Here is a 13,806-nt window from a genome sequence, read left to right as displayed (position 1 = left end):
GAGTGAGATCATGCATGCTCTGAAAGTGGTTCAGTGGCATGGAGTGGGGCCAACCCTTCCTCTTCTCCCTGAAGATAATGGGAAAAACAGAAGTCTCTGTGGAGAGAGGGCAGTAGACCATCTGGTGTCTTTGGAGCATATCAGTTCTTTGTAACCATGAATCTGACTGATAGGAGTCACCTCAAATGTCAATTAAAATGCACTGGTTAGTTCTGATCAGTTTGGTCAGTAGACTCACCCAGAGCATAAACCAGGGCTGCCATGTATGACTAGGCACTACAGCATGGACAGTGCTTCTGGGTTGTACAGTGTGTAACCTATGTAACTATAGAGCAGCCCTGAGCACGACTGTGCAGTGCATGGAAATGCAGGTAGAGGTGTACACAGAAGGTCATCCAGAGGAAGGCATGCCAATTAAATTTTAATTAACAAACACATTGTCCTGTGACTCCAGCAGCTGCCGATTCAGCATTTCCACAGATTGACTTATTGTGGGGGAGAAGGAGGCTTGGACTGAGAGGTCTGGGTGTGGAGAGTTGGAGAGAGGGAATGTGTGAGGTGTGCAGATAGGAATGAGGCCAGCAAGGCCCATCACCTCTCTCTTTGAAGAAGACAGTGGGTTTCTTGGGGATGGTTTGGTAGGAAGGCTTCCTGCCAGCCTGACTTTCTTGGGTTCATCCAGAGTGAATGTAGACAGCATGAAGGCAGCCTCCTATTGGGTCCGAGTCACAGAAGGAAGTTTCTAAAAGAGAAAAGCAAATATATGTCTCCAGTAATTATAATTAATATAGTTGACATGTACTGAACACTCATCATGTGCCTAACACTGGCATATATGCTTTATAAAAATTATTTTATTAACCTTCATAATAGCTCTGTGTGTGTGTGTGTGTGTATGTCATTAAATTGACAGGGAAATCAACATTCAGAGGAGAGGTTGCTGAACGTCAGGCTGCCAGTTGAATTGATGGTAGAATAAGAATTGAAACTGAGACAGGGCTGATCTGGGTCTGGTGAACCCCCACACTACCTGCCACTTTGGTTATTCTGCAAAAAGAGCAGCTAAGTATACTGGGTCACTGCTTCTGGTGGTAAATTCTTCCAGCAGTTTGGAGGCCCAAGCCTCTTGGCTGGGCATGAGGATCCTGTCTGGGAATTCAGTATTCCCATGTCGTAGGCTGTTAAGATTGTCCCACATTTCCTGGGATCAGTATGTTCTTCCTAGAATACCCTGGTCCCACGATCCGGTCCTCCTAATGTGATCAGTTTTCTGCCTTAAGAAGGACAGCAATGAGACCCAAGATAATAAGCATTTTTAATTGCATGTGTTTAGTTACATTAGGAAAATAAGTCATAAGATAGGTGTGCAGCTGTCTAACAACCACAAAAAGCTACAACAAAAGAGAAAACTAGTCTGCTCTCACCACCTAGGTATTAGGTATTGTGGACACTATGGCTGTTCCATCTCATTCACCAACTCCAGCAGCCTGGTAATGGTGCCTGGGGGACTCTGCTGAGAAGACAATAGGGTTGTAATCAATTAGTAATGCCCACCCTGAGTGCCAGGTGAGGAGGTAGTAGAATGCCTGCCATGGTTTTACTATCCCTGGTTCAGCAATAACCTACTTATCTTGCACAGGCTCATGTGATAAAACTTGCTGAAAATCATACTTTCAAACCTAGTTTAAATTTATTCTTTAAAAGTCACTTTCCTGGTGGAAGCCTGAATTAGTAACTAGAAGCTCTGCTTTCCCTTCTCCCCCCTAAGGCAATTTGTGACTTCAAAATGCTGCAAAAAAAAGTGCAATTGTGTGTAGATTCAAGCTGCACACGGCCAACAGCTACTACTCGAAACACCTGCTGGCAGGTTGGACGTTTCACTTTCAAAAATTGAAAATTCTTTTCTTCTGATTTTATATTTAATAGTTGCAGTATTTAATGCTGCTGAACCACTTTTTTTCTCCCTCTTTTTGTCAAGGAAGGTAGGAAATGGGAACTGGCAAGGAGCTGCAACTTATAGGGAGTAATTTTAGCAGCTCTCTGGGAGCACAATCACAGGAACTGGCTAAATGACCCTCAGCTGACAGCCTGGAGGATGGTGGTTCTCAAATTTGAGCCAGACACCAAAATCACCTGGGGGCATTTTAAAACCCAAGTCACAGGGCCTCATCTACTGAGCTTCTGATCCAGCAGGTCTAAATGGGGTTCAAGAATCTGCATTTTCTAACAAGGTCCCAAGTGATGCTGATGCTGTTGGGCAGGAACCATGCTTTCAGAACCTTTCCTGAGAGCTACTGGCCGCCAAATTGGCCTGAAGCTAGAGCTGAGGCCTAGCCATGGGGAAGTTTTGCAGCAGGAGAGGCTCCAAGGTCAGCGGCAAAGACACATGCCAATCAAAGTGCAGCCAGACCAAAATTAGGCTGGCTGCACTTACTGTCATTAAAGGGTCTGCATAGAAAGAATCAACCACAATCACTACCCAATCATTTCTTATAAGCATCTATTTTAAATACAACGATAATGCTCCATTTGTTGAAAACATTTTTTAAGAATGATGCATTTTTATTTAAAAAAATGAAAACTGGATGGCCATGGTTTGGAGATCATGTAAAAGACTGTGGCAAATCAAAAAGCACCACAGACCTCAAGCTCTGGCCCTCATTATAGGAAAGGTGTCAAAAAGTCAAACATAGTTTCCTCAGAAGAGTATGTAAACCTGAAGTCCAAGATCGCAGGTGACAGTAGTTTCTTGACTATAAGCCATGTAAGGCTCTGATTTTCTGTTCATTACTAATGATGACAATACCCCCATTGACTCCCATTCCTGATGAAGTGAGGCGGATGCTAGAGGGCCAGAGCTCCCAGAAGTTCACACCCTAGGCTTACGAGGGGACACCCTCCATCCCCAGATACCAAATGCGGCAGTGGGCCTTTCCCACTGCCCCTGAAAAAAACAGCCCTGCTGTCTTGGATGAACCTCTTTCAAGTCCCACTAGGCTGAAGAAACCTAGTTTTCCTGCCTTTTCTCTTCCAGTCCCCACCCACACTCCCTACCCAGATGTGTCTCCAACAGTGTGTAGTTTACAAAGCACTTTTCTCACAGACTCCACACCCTGTCAGGACGGTCACAAATCCATCATTTCTTTTCATTGCATAGAGCTGAGAAAGCTAAGGCTGAAGAAGTGATATGTCCAAAGTTGGATATTGGGCTCAGCATAGACTTGAACTTCCTCTGCTCCTGGCCAGAGTTTCCCCCAACTGCTCTCAAGGGCCACTTAATTACAGGGTGGAGCACAGCCTCTGAGTGAGGCTAATGGATTAAATGACTTCTCTGTACTTGGTGCTTGACAAACGTCTGGGCTTGGAGAACATGAAGTCCTTTCTTTGCCAGACAGGAAAGGAGCTATTTTTACAGAATTGCCGTTCTTTAAGCCACTGCTTTCCAGTGATTGCTGAGAACATTTCTGAGAGAAGTAATAACCAGCACCATTGTGACCAACCGACTACAAAGTCCACCTCTCCTGATCCAAGAGGGGCACTTTTTTAAGGCTTTATTATTTTTTTAGGGCAGTTTTAGGTTCAGAGCAAAATTGATGCGGAGGAACATAGATTTCCCACATGCCCCCTGCCCCTACGCATGTACAGCCTCCTCCATTACCAACATCCGGGACCAGAGTGGTACATCTGTTAAAACTGGTGAACCCACATGGTCACCCAAAGTCTCTAGTTTACATTAGGGGTCACTCTTGGTGTTGTTTGTTTTATGGATTTGGACAAATGTGTAATGACTTGTATCCACCATTGTAGAATCATACAGTGTGGTTTCACTGCCCTAACAATCCTCTCAGGAAAGCATTTTTTAATCATTCTAAAAAACTGTGTAATGAGAACCCCTTTCCCCACGGGAGGCAATTTAAAGCTAAAGTAATAGAAGTACTTGGAGAGACATCAGCCACACAGATTAAACTATAAAATAACATTTGTCAATGAGGAAAGTCATGTGATCCACACCATTCTATGTAGAGAGAACTTTCCAAAGCCACACACTCATTGGTTTCTTCCTTCTTTCTCCCCACTCACATGTATACAGCCTGCCCTCTGCACTGGGCCCCGTGCAGTGCAAGGCAGCCTGTATGCAAGCGCTACTTTGAAAGGACTTAAATGATGTGTTCCAGGACCTTCGGCAGTTTACTCCCTAATCTATGTGAATCTATTGGGTGGTTTAGGTCTGTGGTTCTCAACATTGTCAGCACTGAAGAAACACCTGGGCAGCCAGGCCTGGCTTCAGGGGACTGTGACCAGTTCTGTCATGCTGGGCCCCGTGCTCAGAAGGGCCTACACTTAGTTTAATGCTCTGCTGTCACAGTCTTAAAGTTCTTGATAATTTTTGAACAAGGAATCCTGCATTTTCATTTTCCACCAGGCCTCACAAATCATGTAGCTGATTCTGTAAGAAGCTTTTAAACACGTCATGCCCAGGCTGCACGCAGACCAACCAATGGGCATCACTGTAGGTGGGACCCAGGCCTCGGTGCTTTGTAAAGCTCTCCAGGTGATTGCAGTGGCAGCCGACTTCGGGAACCACTGGCATAGAACCAAAGCCCTCACCTGGGTGCTTATGTGTGTGTTGTGGGGAAGATCAGAGTCACCTGGAGCACTTTTCCAAACTTCGCACACTGGTATATACAAATTAGTAAATTGATTCCTAAATATTCTGATCCCACCTGACTAGCCAGGCAGGGACATCTCTCTGTGAGATAGCTCCACTGTGTCTGGTGTTCCGCAGACACTGAATTGCAATGACAGTAACTGTACAGTTGGGTCATGATAGTCCCTGGATTGTAACTTCATATCCACACAGCTCTGTTCCCTATGGCACTGCTAACCTAGCACACCTACTGAGCAGCAGTGTGGCAGGAAAAAGGGAGGGCCTGGACCACAGCCCTTGGTCTGACTCAAACTTCTGGGGTTGGGGCATCTTTGTGCCTCAGTTTCCTTATTAGTAAAATGGACATAACAGTAATCAACTTATGAAGGTATTGTGAGGATTGATAAAATAAGTCCTGCAAAGAGCCTAACCTAGCACAGTGCCTGACACATAGTAGGTGGTCAATAAGTGTTGGTGTAATATCTCCTCCAAGAAGAAATATGATCATAACTTTCCCCTCAACTCTCAACTATGTCTTTTCACTAAAAGAAAATAGAACTCATTTTTATAGTAAAGAAGAAATATCAATATTCTTCAGTTAGTATACTTATCAAATATGCAATGTGTATTCATTCAGCTCATAGTTATTAAATATCTGTTAGGGTAAGGTGTAAGAGGGATAGATTCCATATGTATGCACATATATACACATATGTATATACATGTGTGCACACACATATACATGTTTATGGACACATACACCCATACATGCTCACACATACTGTACACATACATATACACATATACATACAGACAGACATAACAGGACACTGTTTAGTACTTTCCTTTAAATTTTACTCATTTGCTTATTGTAATAATTTATACAACATAAAAGTAACTAAACTAAGTTTACTAATCTGTGCTTCCCCATTCCTAGTCCCACCATTCTAGGGTCACCATTTAAAAAATAATTTGACACTAAAAATTAATTTGATGCAATTTTTTAAAATATCATTTTGTATGCAAACACATACCCATAGGGGTACCTACTAGATAGCACATTCTGTAAGTTGCTCTTCTTTGCTTAATAGTACAATGTGGACATCTTTTGAAGTGAGTACATGTCACTTGTCTATTAGTTTTCACTAGCTCATGGTTTTCTGCAGGAAGTGATGTCATTTTCATCTGTCCCTTGGGTGCTGGTCATCCAGTGTTTGGCTATAGAAGATGCTACAGCAAAGAGCCTTTTACAAAAATGAAAATACTGGCACTTCTTATGAATAGAGCAGGGATAGAGCCTCCAGCAGTTTAGAACCCAAGAATGGACAAAGCAAAAGCCAAACAAAAATAATAAATATGATGCCCCAATTTGGGGGCATCAGGTACCAATTTTGGGGCACCACATACCAGGCAGGCACTACAGCGGGGTGTATAAGCTACGAACATGAATGAGACTCAGCCTGACCTCATGCAGTTCACCAAAGCTGCATGTGATTAGACGTCAAGACCAATGCTACACATGGTATGTCTCTTAGTATTATAAGGTCCATGTCGAAGTCTTCCTAATGTTGCTTAAGCCAACCTCTACTCTATTTCTAGTTCTACTCTAGATTCTAACAAGTTCCATTGACTCCTGAGCAGTTTTGCTTGAAAAACCCTCTCATTCAGCTTCCTTTCAATCTTTTTTGTAGCAGAAAACAAAAGGAACTCCTAACCGAATCACAGCGGAGATGTTAACTGACTTTTCTAATGTGGCCAGTAATTTATCTGATTGCTCACAGTGTAGTCCATCATTTTCTTGCAGAAGCTGAACGTAAAAAGGATAGTTTTCCCAGCAGAAAGCCATGTTTCTCCTGTCAGGCTTTTGACACGCATTTCAGTGATGCACTTACAAGTAGACACTAAACTGCTTCCCGTGAAAGAACTGGAAGTTAGAAAACCAAGTTAACCCATAAAATAACTTTTGAAAGTACATTTAACAGGATTCAACAGATTTTTTTTTTAAGCAGCTAGGAAATAGTGTCACCAGATTGCTTTACCCCTGGTGATTTCATTGCAGAAATGTTTAAATGCCGTGGCACCCGTAGAGGTCTGTGACTCCTGTTTGCTTAGGGAAACCACATGCTGTTCAGTTTCCAGGAGAGCAGTTAGCTGTCAGCCTCCAGCTGCAGCACCTTCAGGTTCTGCCCCGGCCAGTGACCAAGCATGGGGGAAGCTAGGGCCTGGAAATTTCTGGAATGGGCGCTCTTTGTTCTGGAGCTTCCCACTGGGTTGGACGAGATTGTCAGATTTGCAGTGCAGTCTGGGGTTCTTCTTGTCCGTAACTGCTTCCTTCCTTTCTTTTCATACTGTTAGGTTTGCACAGTGATCTGGGATTCTGGCCAATTCTGCTCCTTCCCCTTGTATCCTGCACAGTGTCTGCTAACTTCCCTTCCTAACGTCTCAGTGTCTGCTTTCTGGGGGACCCAATAGCCACAGACATTTTCAGGGCAACATAGGAACATTAGTGCTATTCATCTTGTTCAGAAAACTAAAAATGTGAACACATCCCCTTGCTCCTGGACATTCTTGTGCCATGCTCTGCTAAAAATGAATGTTGACTCTGCAAAATTGACCCTTCACTTCAGTTATTCAGCTGCGACACAAATAAAAAATCCAATGTGGGGTAAAACAAACTCATATATGTGAAAAAAGTCCAGCCATTGTTAATATAACAAGTACAGTTTGCAGGACATGGATGCAGCCTGGCAGTCAAGGAGGGTGGACTGGAACGCACACGTGTGAGCAGTGATGACTTCACTGTATTAGTCAGTGGGGGTGGTGGATACTGGTTAGTGAGCATGTGTGCTATGTGGCTGTTGCATTCATGAATAGAGCAAGGAATCTACATGAAATTTTGCGTTAAGCTTGAACGTTCCTCCATGAAAACATTATGGGTGATTCAGAAGGCTTTTAGGAACGATGTAATGAGCTCGGCACAAACAAAAGGGTGGCACAAATGCTTCAAAGATGGTCGAGAATCTGTTGAAAGTGATGCATGTTCTGGGAGGCCTGCCACAAGGAGAACACCTGAGAATGTTGGACGTGTACGGGCTGCGATCAACAAAGATCAGCATCTTTCAGTGCGAGAGCTAGAAGTTGATCTGGGGCTCTCCAAAACTACTGTGTCTGAGATTTTGATGTGGGATCTTGGCATGAAACATGTTGGGGGAAATTTGGTTCCCTGGCTTCTGCTACCAAGCAGCAGAAGGATCATGCTGCAATTGCTAATGGCTTGATTCAAACCACTACCGATGAACCCTACCTCCTCAAGGCCCTAACACTGGGAGATTTGTGTGAGGTCCCAAGGTGCCTACTTTGAAGGGGACTTAGGCACCATTGTCCTTTGTACAATGTTCCTTATATCTTCTTCAATAAATGTCTCTATTTGTCATAGTACTGGCTGGATGCGTTGTGGACAGGCCTCGGTATTCTGAGATTCCACTTTAGTGACCCAAACTATTTCTAAGATCTGGGCTAAGGGACGTGTTTTAATATTCCTTCTTCGTTTGTCTTGAACTGATTAGGGCCAAGTCATCATCATTACAATGAGATAGCACCATTTTCATTTCTGCCCCTCTAATCACAATTCCACTTTGAGCACCTTTGTTTTTGATAAGCTGCCTCCCCATGTGGTTCCACAAACTGAGAAGGGAGCAGGTAATAATTGCATTTTTGTTGCAGGAGAGTTTGGAGAGGTATACAAGGGGCGTTTGAAACTTCCAGGCAAGAGGGAAATCTATGTGGCCATTAAGACGCTGAAGGCTGGGTACTCGGAGAAGCAGCGCCGGGACTTTCTGAGTGAGGCGAGCATCATGGGACAGTTTGACCATCCCAACATTATTCGTCTGGAGGGCGTGGTCACCAAAAGTCGGCCGGTCATGATCATCACAGAGTTCATGGAGAACGGCGCCTTGGATTCCTTCCTCAGGGTAAGGGAAGCTCAGGGGCATGGATAATGTTAGCACTGCTGGACCCTGGGGAATCCTGTCTGGGGACAAAGGTCTGTGTAAGGATAACCTGCCATTCAGGAATTGCCCCATAAAATATGAATGGATATTGGAGGTGTTCATGAGATTAACAGATTTGTTGCTAAAAGAAAAGAACAAAGAGTTTGTGGACCCCTCAGGAGGAGGATGGCATGTTGTAGGGGCCTTGATGAATGCTTGATGGATGAATAAGAATGGATAGATGGGGACAGAGAATGGCCATCAGTATCTGTACAAATCCCAGAGACTGAAAAGACTTTCAGCTGCTCCATAGCCCCGTGTGATTCATGCAGATGCCAGTGGCCGCCTTTTCCCTAGCACGCTGCTCTCCCCTCCCAGCCAGGTCTCATCATGTGCAGTTCACAGATGAATCAGGGTGCCTTTTTCTGGTGCCTGGGCCACCCCGCCTTCTGGGCAAGAAAGGGAAAGTTTGGGTCACCAGCATCCACAAGTCTTTTCTGGGGGTGATGAAGAATGTGATTCCCTTTCAATCTACAGCACAGGTAGGGGTGCCTTGAAGGCCTATGGCTGGGAAATCTGTAGAAGATCTTTGTCAGTGTGCCCAAATGGAGCCACACTGGAGCCATTTTCATCTCTGTGAGGTATCACAGAGCTACTCAGAGAAGGGGTGAGTGCAGGTGGCCGTGATACTGATGCCTGGGGAATGGAAGCTGATTAAGCAAAGGCCAGGGAGCAAGTCCTCCTTGGACAAAAGGTTCAGCTGGGGATTTCAAGGGAGCCTGAGAGCAAAGGGGGCAGCACTAAAGAATGGGGTAGGGTCTTCTAAACAAGGACTTCAGGGTAATACCAAGTAGCAGACTATGCCCATCACCAAAGCTATCAAAGAGTAGCTCTAGCTGCAGAATAAAGAACCATTTGTAGTTCATCGCCTATTTGGTAGTCTGTCAGCAGCTACATGGTGGCTCCAAAGCTCAGGAGCAGAGCTTAAGAGCTGCAGTGTTTCCGAAGGGTAGCTGGGGGACTTGTCTAGAAGTGGCATTTGCATAGTATTGAAACTAACTTTGCAGGGCACGCACACACTTTTGGCCTTGTCTGAGTCATTAAGCAGCAGGACCCCCCTTTTCTTGGTGGAGTAGGGGGAACAACAGGTGTAGATTGTGGACCCCATGTACTTTGCCTGGCAGACTTCTTAAGGATACGGGTTATGCCTTGTGTTTTGCCACCCCGGTACATAGCACAGCAAGTGCTGGGTAAATGCTAGTTGAATGGGAAATCCAAATAAGCGTTTCTGGGACAAAAACGTTCCAGAGTGACAAGAGAAGTGTAGTTATTCTGAGTGAGCCTGGTCTCCTGTCCATGCATCTAGCCCTCTCGTGTAAGAGCATGGATGAACCATGCTTCCTGAGGGCATTTGTTCATGGTCAGAGCTCTCATGAAAACAGTCAAATAAAAGTGAATAGAAGGCAATGTTAGAAGAAAAAGTGTTGTCTGGAAAGAGCCTCCACACCCTTTTGGGAGTCATTTATTTCCTACATGTCACCGGACAGTACTTCATAGAGAGTCATAACATGATCTGGGACTGTGATCAGCTTCTCTCTCTCTCTCTCTCTCTCTTTCTCTGGATGGTGCAGGGAACAGGGAGATTCATTCTCAGGAGGCTGTGGGAAATCAAAGCCACACAGTGTTGCTCTGCACAAGGCTATTTCCATTTGGAGCCCAGGACATGGGCACATGTGGGACACCATTATTTTTCATGATGATGAGGCCTGGGTGGTGGGAGAAAAGCTAGGGGCCAGAGAGGAGCACAGGAAAACCAGGGAGAAAGGGTGGCCAGAAAGGAGCGGCCAGAGCAGGCAGCGCCGGGAGGAAGGGGGAAATGAAGCGTGTCTGACTCTCCGCACGGCATGCAGGCAGGTAATCTATAAACCTAATTTCGGCCTTACTAGCAAACCCCGGAGCACAGCAACATTAATTGATGTATCTGCTGCTTGATAAAATCTAAAAGTAGGTCATCAGTTAAGTTCTGTAGGGTCCATCTTCTGAGACGTGGAATAATTTTAGGATCACCATTCAGAAAGAGAAAAGGAGTTAATCCTCAAAATGTGCAGCTGTTTCCTCCCTCCCGCTGATCCTTTCACACTGGATACGGCATCTTTGGAGAGTGGCCGCGGCTGCTGCCCTGGGTCAGCATCTGAGAGGCTCTGGGCATTGGGGATCCTGTGAGCCCACTGGACATGACTTCTCACAGTCCACCCAGGCTTTTCTTCCGTTGTGGGACTTAGAATCCCTCACATTCTGGAGGGATTTGGAAACACCCTTATTCTTCGAGCACACGTTCAGTGTGTTCATTGTATTCCATTTTTTCCCAAGTGTCTGTGCCATGGATTATGTAGCATGCAAATCTATAATTACATACCTGTTTCCTTCTTGGCATTCAAATTCAGGGGGTTGAATCTAGAGGCTTTTTCATAATCTTATGAACAACCCCCGAATCTCATCAATGTCCCGTGCCTGAGCCAGCAAGGTTGACGTGCTCTGTAAGGCTTTTGTGCCTAAAATTTGGCCTTATGGTTGCTGCTGGTTCATTCACAGATGGTCATCACTGAGAGACTCTTGGAAGTCACTGAGCAGTGACAAATGGAGACATTGCTCATCAGGGAAGCTCATTCATGGGCTGAAACTAGACAACAGCCACCCAGATGTCAGGAAGAGAACACCAGATTGGGAGCCCTGAAACCAGGGTTCTGCTTTGGGCTCTGCTGCGAGTCACCCTGTGGCCTTGAACAAATCTGTTAACTCAATTTCCCAATCTATAAACTAAAGGCATTGAGCTGGGTGATCTTGAAAGGTCCCTTTCAGTTAAAAAAAAAATCTATGATTCATTCTCTTCAAACAAATCAAATAAGGGTTTCATTTCCTGAAGTGGATTTGTCAATGAAAGTTGAAATACCTAAATCCTTCCTGTCTAATAAAAGGGCCAGCAAGGAGTTTCAGTGAATTTGAAGAAAAGCAGTTTCAGCAGAAAGCACTTCATGAAGGGAAGAAAGTTTAAATTACTTCACCTCAGCCGTATTTCCTCCGTGCTCTATGTTTTCCCCATGTGCTCAGTGTGGCAGATCTTTTCCCAAAGTCACTAAGAAACCTCTCTTTTTTCTAATCTTGTTTGTTTTTATATGCTGATGTTCATATCCCTGAAAGTTCTCCCTGGGAAGTTACACCAATGAAATAAACATAAAACAGTTGAACATGCCAGAAAATCTTAATATGCTCGTATCTTTAAATTTCACCAACATTATGAACTCAATAAGCATGACCCTGTCTTGTCATGATATGTGATTACCCTGCAGATGCTAAAGAAAATGCATTAGCCTTCGCAAAGTCAGCGTATTCCAAAGGAAAAGGCACTGGAGTTGAAAGAGTCAGATAAGTATAGCATTTATGTGGTAGAAATGTCTCTACTTTCTATTTCCATGGCCATGGCAGACACCATTAATCAATCATGGCTTCTTTTCCTGTGAAGCTTATACACAGCTTTATTCTCCACCCAGCATTTGAGACAGCCATTACCAACTGATCAGAGATGAAATGCCAGTAGAGATGTAATTTGCTGTTCTGGGCTTAGAATCTTGTTATAAGCCCAAACCACACAGAGTGATTGAAGGCTGATCACTTAAACCTTCTGGACTTCATTTTTCTTCTCTATAAAAACAATATACTATTGCCTGACTTTCACAGAACCAATTTTAAGGATTAGAACATATCTATGAAGTATGACTTACCATTCAAAAGTCAAGTAAAGGAAGAAGTCAGTGTTTATTGATTAATTGATCCAAACTTCAGGCTTACATCATTAGTTTCTAATCATATGCTACTGCAGTTGGAGGGGGAAGGTATCACATGCAAACCTGTTGAGCTCAGAATTGCCTGTGGACTAGGTTCTCCAAGGACAATGGTCCTAGGATGTCTTCCACACATACCTAGAACCCACAGTTCTGACCCTAGGTGTCCTCAGTCTCTCTTACCAGGCACCCCAGGTACATGGGAGAGCTGGTTTGGGTGCCACTATGACCTTGCTGACAATACCAACAAGCATTGCTGCTGTCTTAGTGTTCACTAGGCACTGAGCTAAGCCCCTTACAGGTATCATCTCATTGAACCTCACCAAAATCCTATGAAGGGTAAACACTATGGGCACTATGTTCTTATTTTACAGATGTGAAAATCAGTACTCTAGAGGTTAAATGACTTGACCAAGAGCATGCAGCCAGTGAGTGGCAGACCACGGATCCAACCTGGGTCTGCCTCACTACAAAACCTTGAATTTTAGCTATTTATTGGCCTTTGTTGGCCCTAGAAACTTTAAAGATGAGTGGCCTAAACTTTAAAACAAATTAGATCATAAAGCAGGCCTATGAAGACATAAATGGCTTAATGTAGAAACATAGACAGGTTACTGCACATGATTTCAACATTTCTCTCCTCAAAACTGTTCACCACCACCACCAGGGCCTCCCCCAACATCTGTATACAAGCTGGCTTCTTTAGGGAGATGTTTGTTTTCAATAGCAGTGTTGTTGAAAGAGGACGAATGTGTGGAGAGGAAGTAACAACCTGAATTGAAAACGGATGACCCTGTGAGTTCAGGCGGAGTGAGAATACAGTTATAATAGACAGAAGGTGCGTGAGAGCTTTCTGAGGAGGCAGATCCCCAGAGAGCTACTTAGTGAAAAGGGATGGTGCTAGCCCAGCTAACTTTTTGAGGAGGTGTTGACTGAAGTTCATTAGTAAGAAGGATAATTTGCATCTCTCACAGCACATCCAGCTCTCGTTGATGGGCACCATGTGCTGAAAAAATCGTTCCCCTAAAGCAGCTCTGCACTGTTTTTTGGAGTTGGTTAGAAGAAAATATGGTGCAAGAAGCATTCTGGGCAGGTGGTTAAGTTTTGACTTAGAAACAGCCTGGAATGTGGAGCATGTGGAGGTTGGTGTGTTTGGGGTCCTCTTCTGGCAGGGCTGTGAGGAAGCAGGGCAGGAGCCTCAGTTTCCTCCGGTCCTTCAACTTATCAGGGGGCATAACCCTGGTGGACATAGACCCCAGCTTGCCATCTTGCATGAGGAAGTCTTTAACAATTCATTCTGGCATTGTTCGACTTTTCGATGGTTGGGGTT

General features: G+C 44.4%; 1 protein-coding gene across 1 annotated transcript in view; it reads left to right on the top strand.

Moving 5' to 3' along the window:
- EPHB1 (EPH receptor B1) overlaps positions 1-13,806 on the top strand; it is a 415,980-nt gene that overhangs the window by 354,169 nt on the left and 48,005 nt on the right. The window contains exon 11 of the mRNA XM_037061235.1: positions 8,372-8,619. Within this exon, the coding sequence (XP_036917130.1) occupies positions 8,372-8,619 (248 nt within the window). The remainder of the gene's footprint in view (positions 1-8,371; positions 8,620-13,806) is intronic.

This window comes from Sturnira hondurensis, unplaced genomic scaffold (genome assembly GCF_014824575.4).
Source record: "Sturnira hondurensis isolate 20B ecotype Veracruz unplaced genomic scaffold, ASM1482457v3 Scaffold0013299, whole genome shotgun sequence".
Classification (NCBI taxonomy): domain Eukaryota; kingdom Metazoa; phylum Chordata; class Mammalia; order Chiroptera; family Phyllostomidae; genus Sturnira; species Sturnira hondurensis.
Note: the sequence above shows the minus strand (reverse complement) of the source record. Positions and strands in the feature narration are given on the sequence as shown.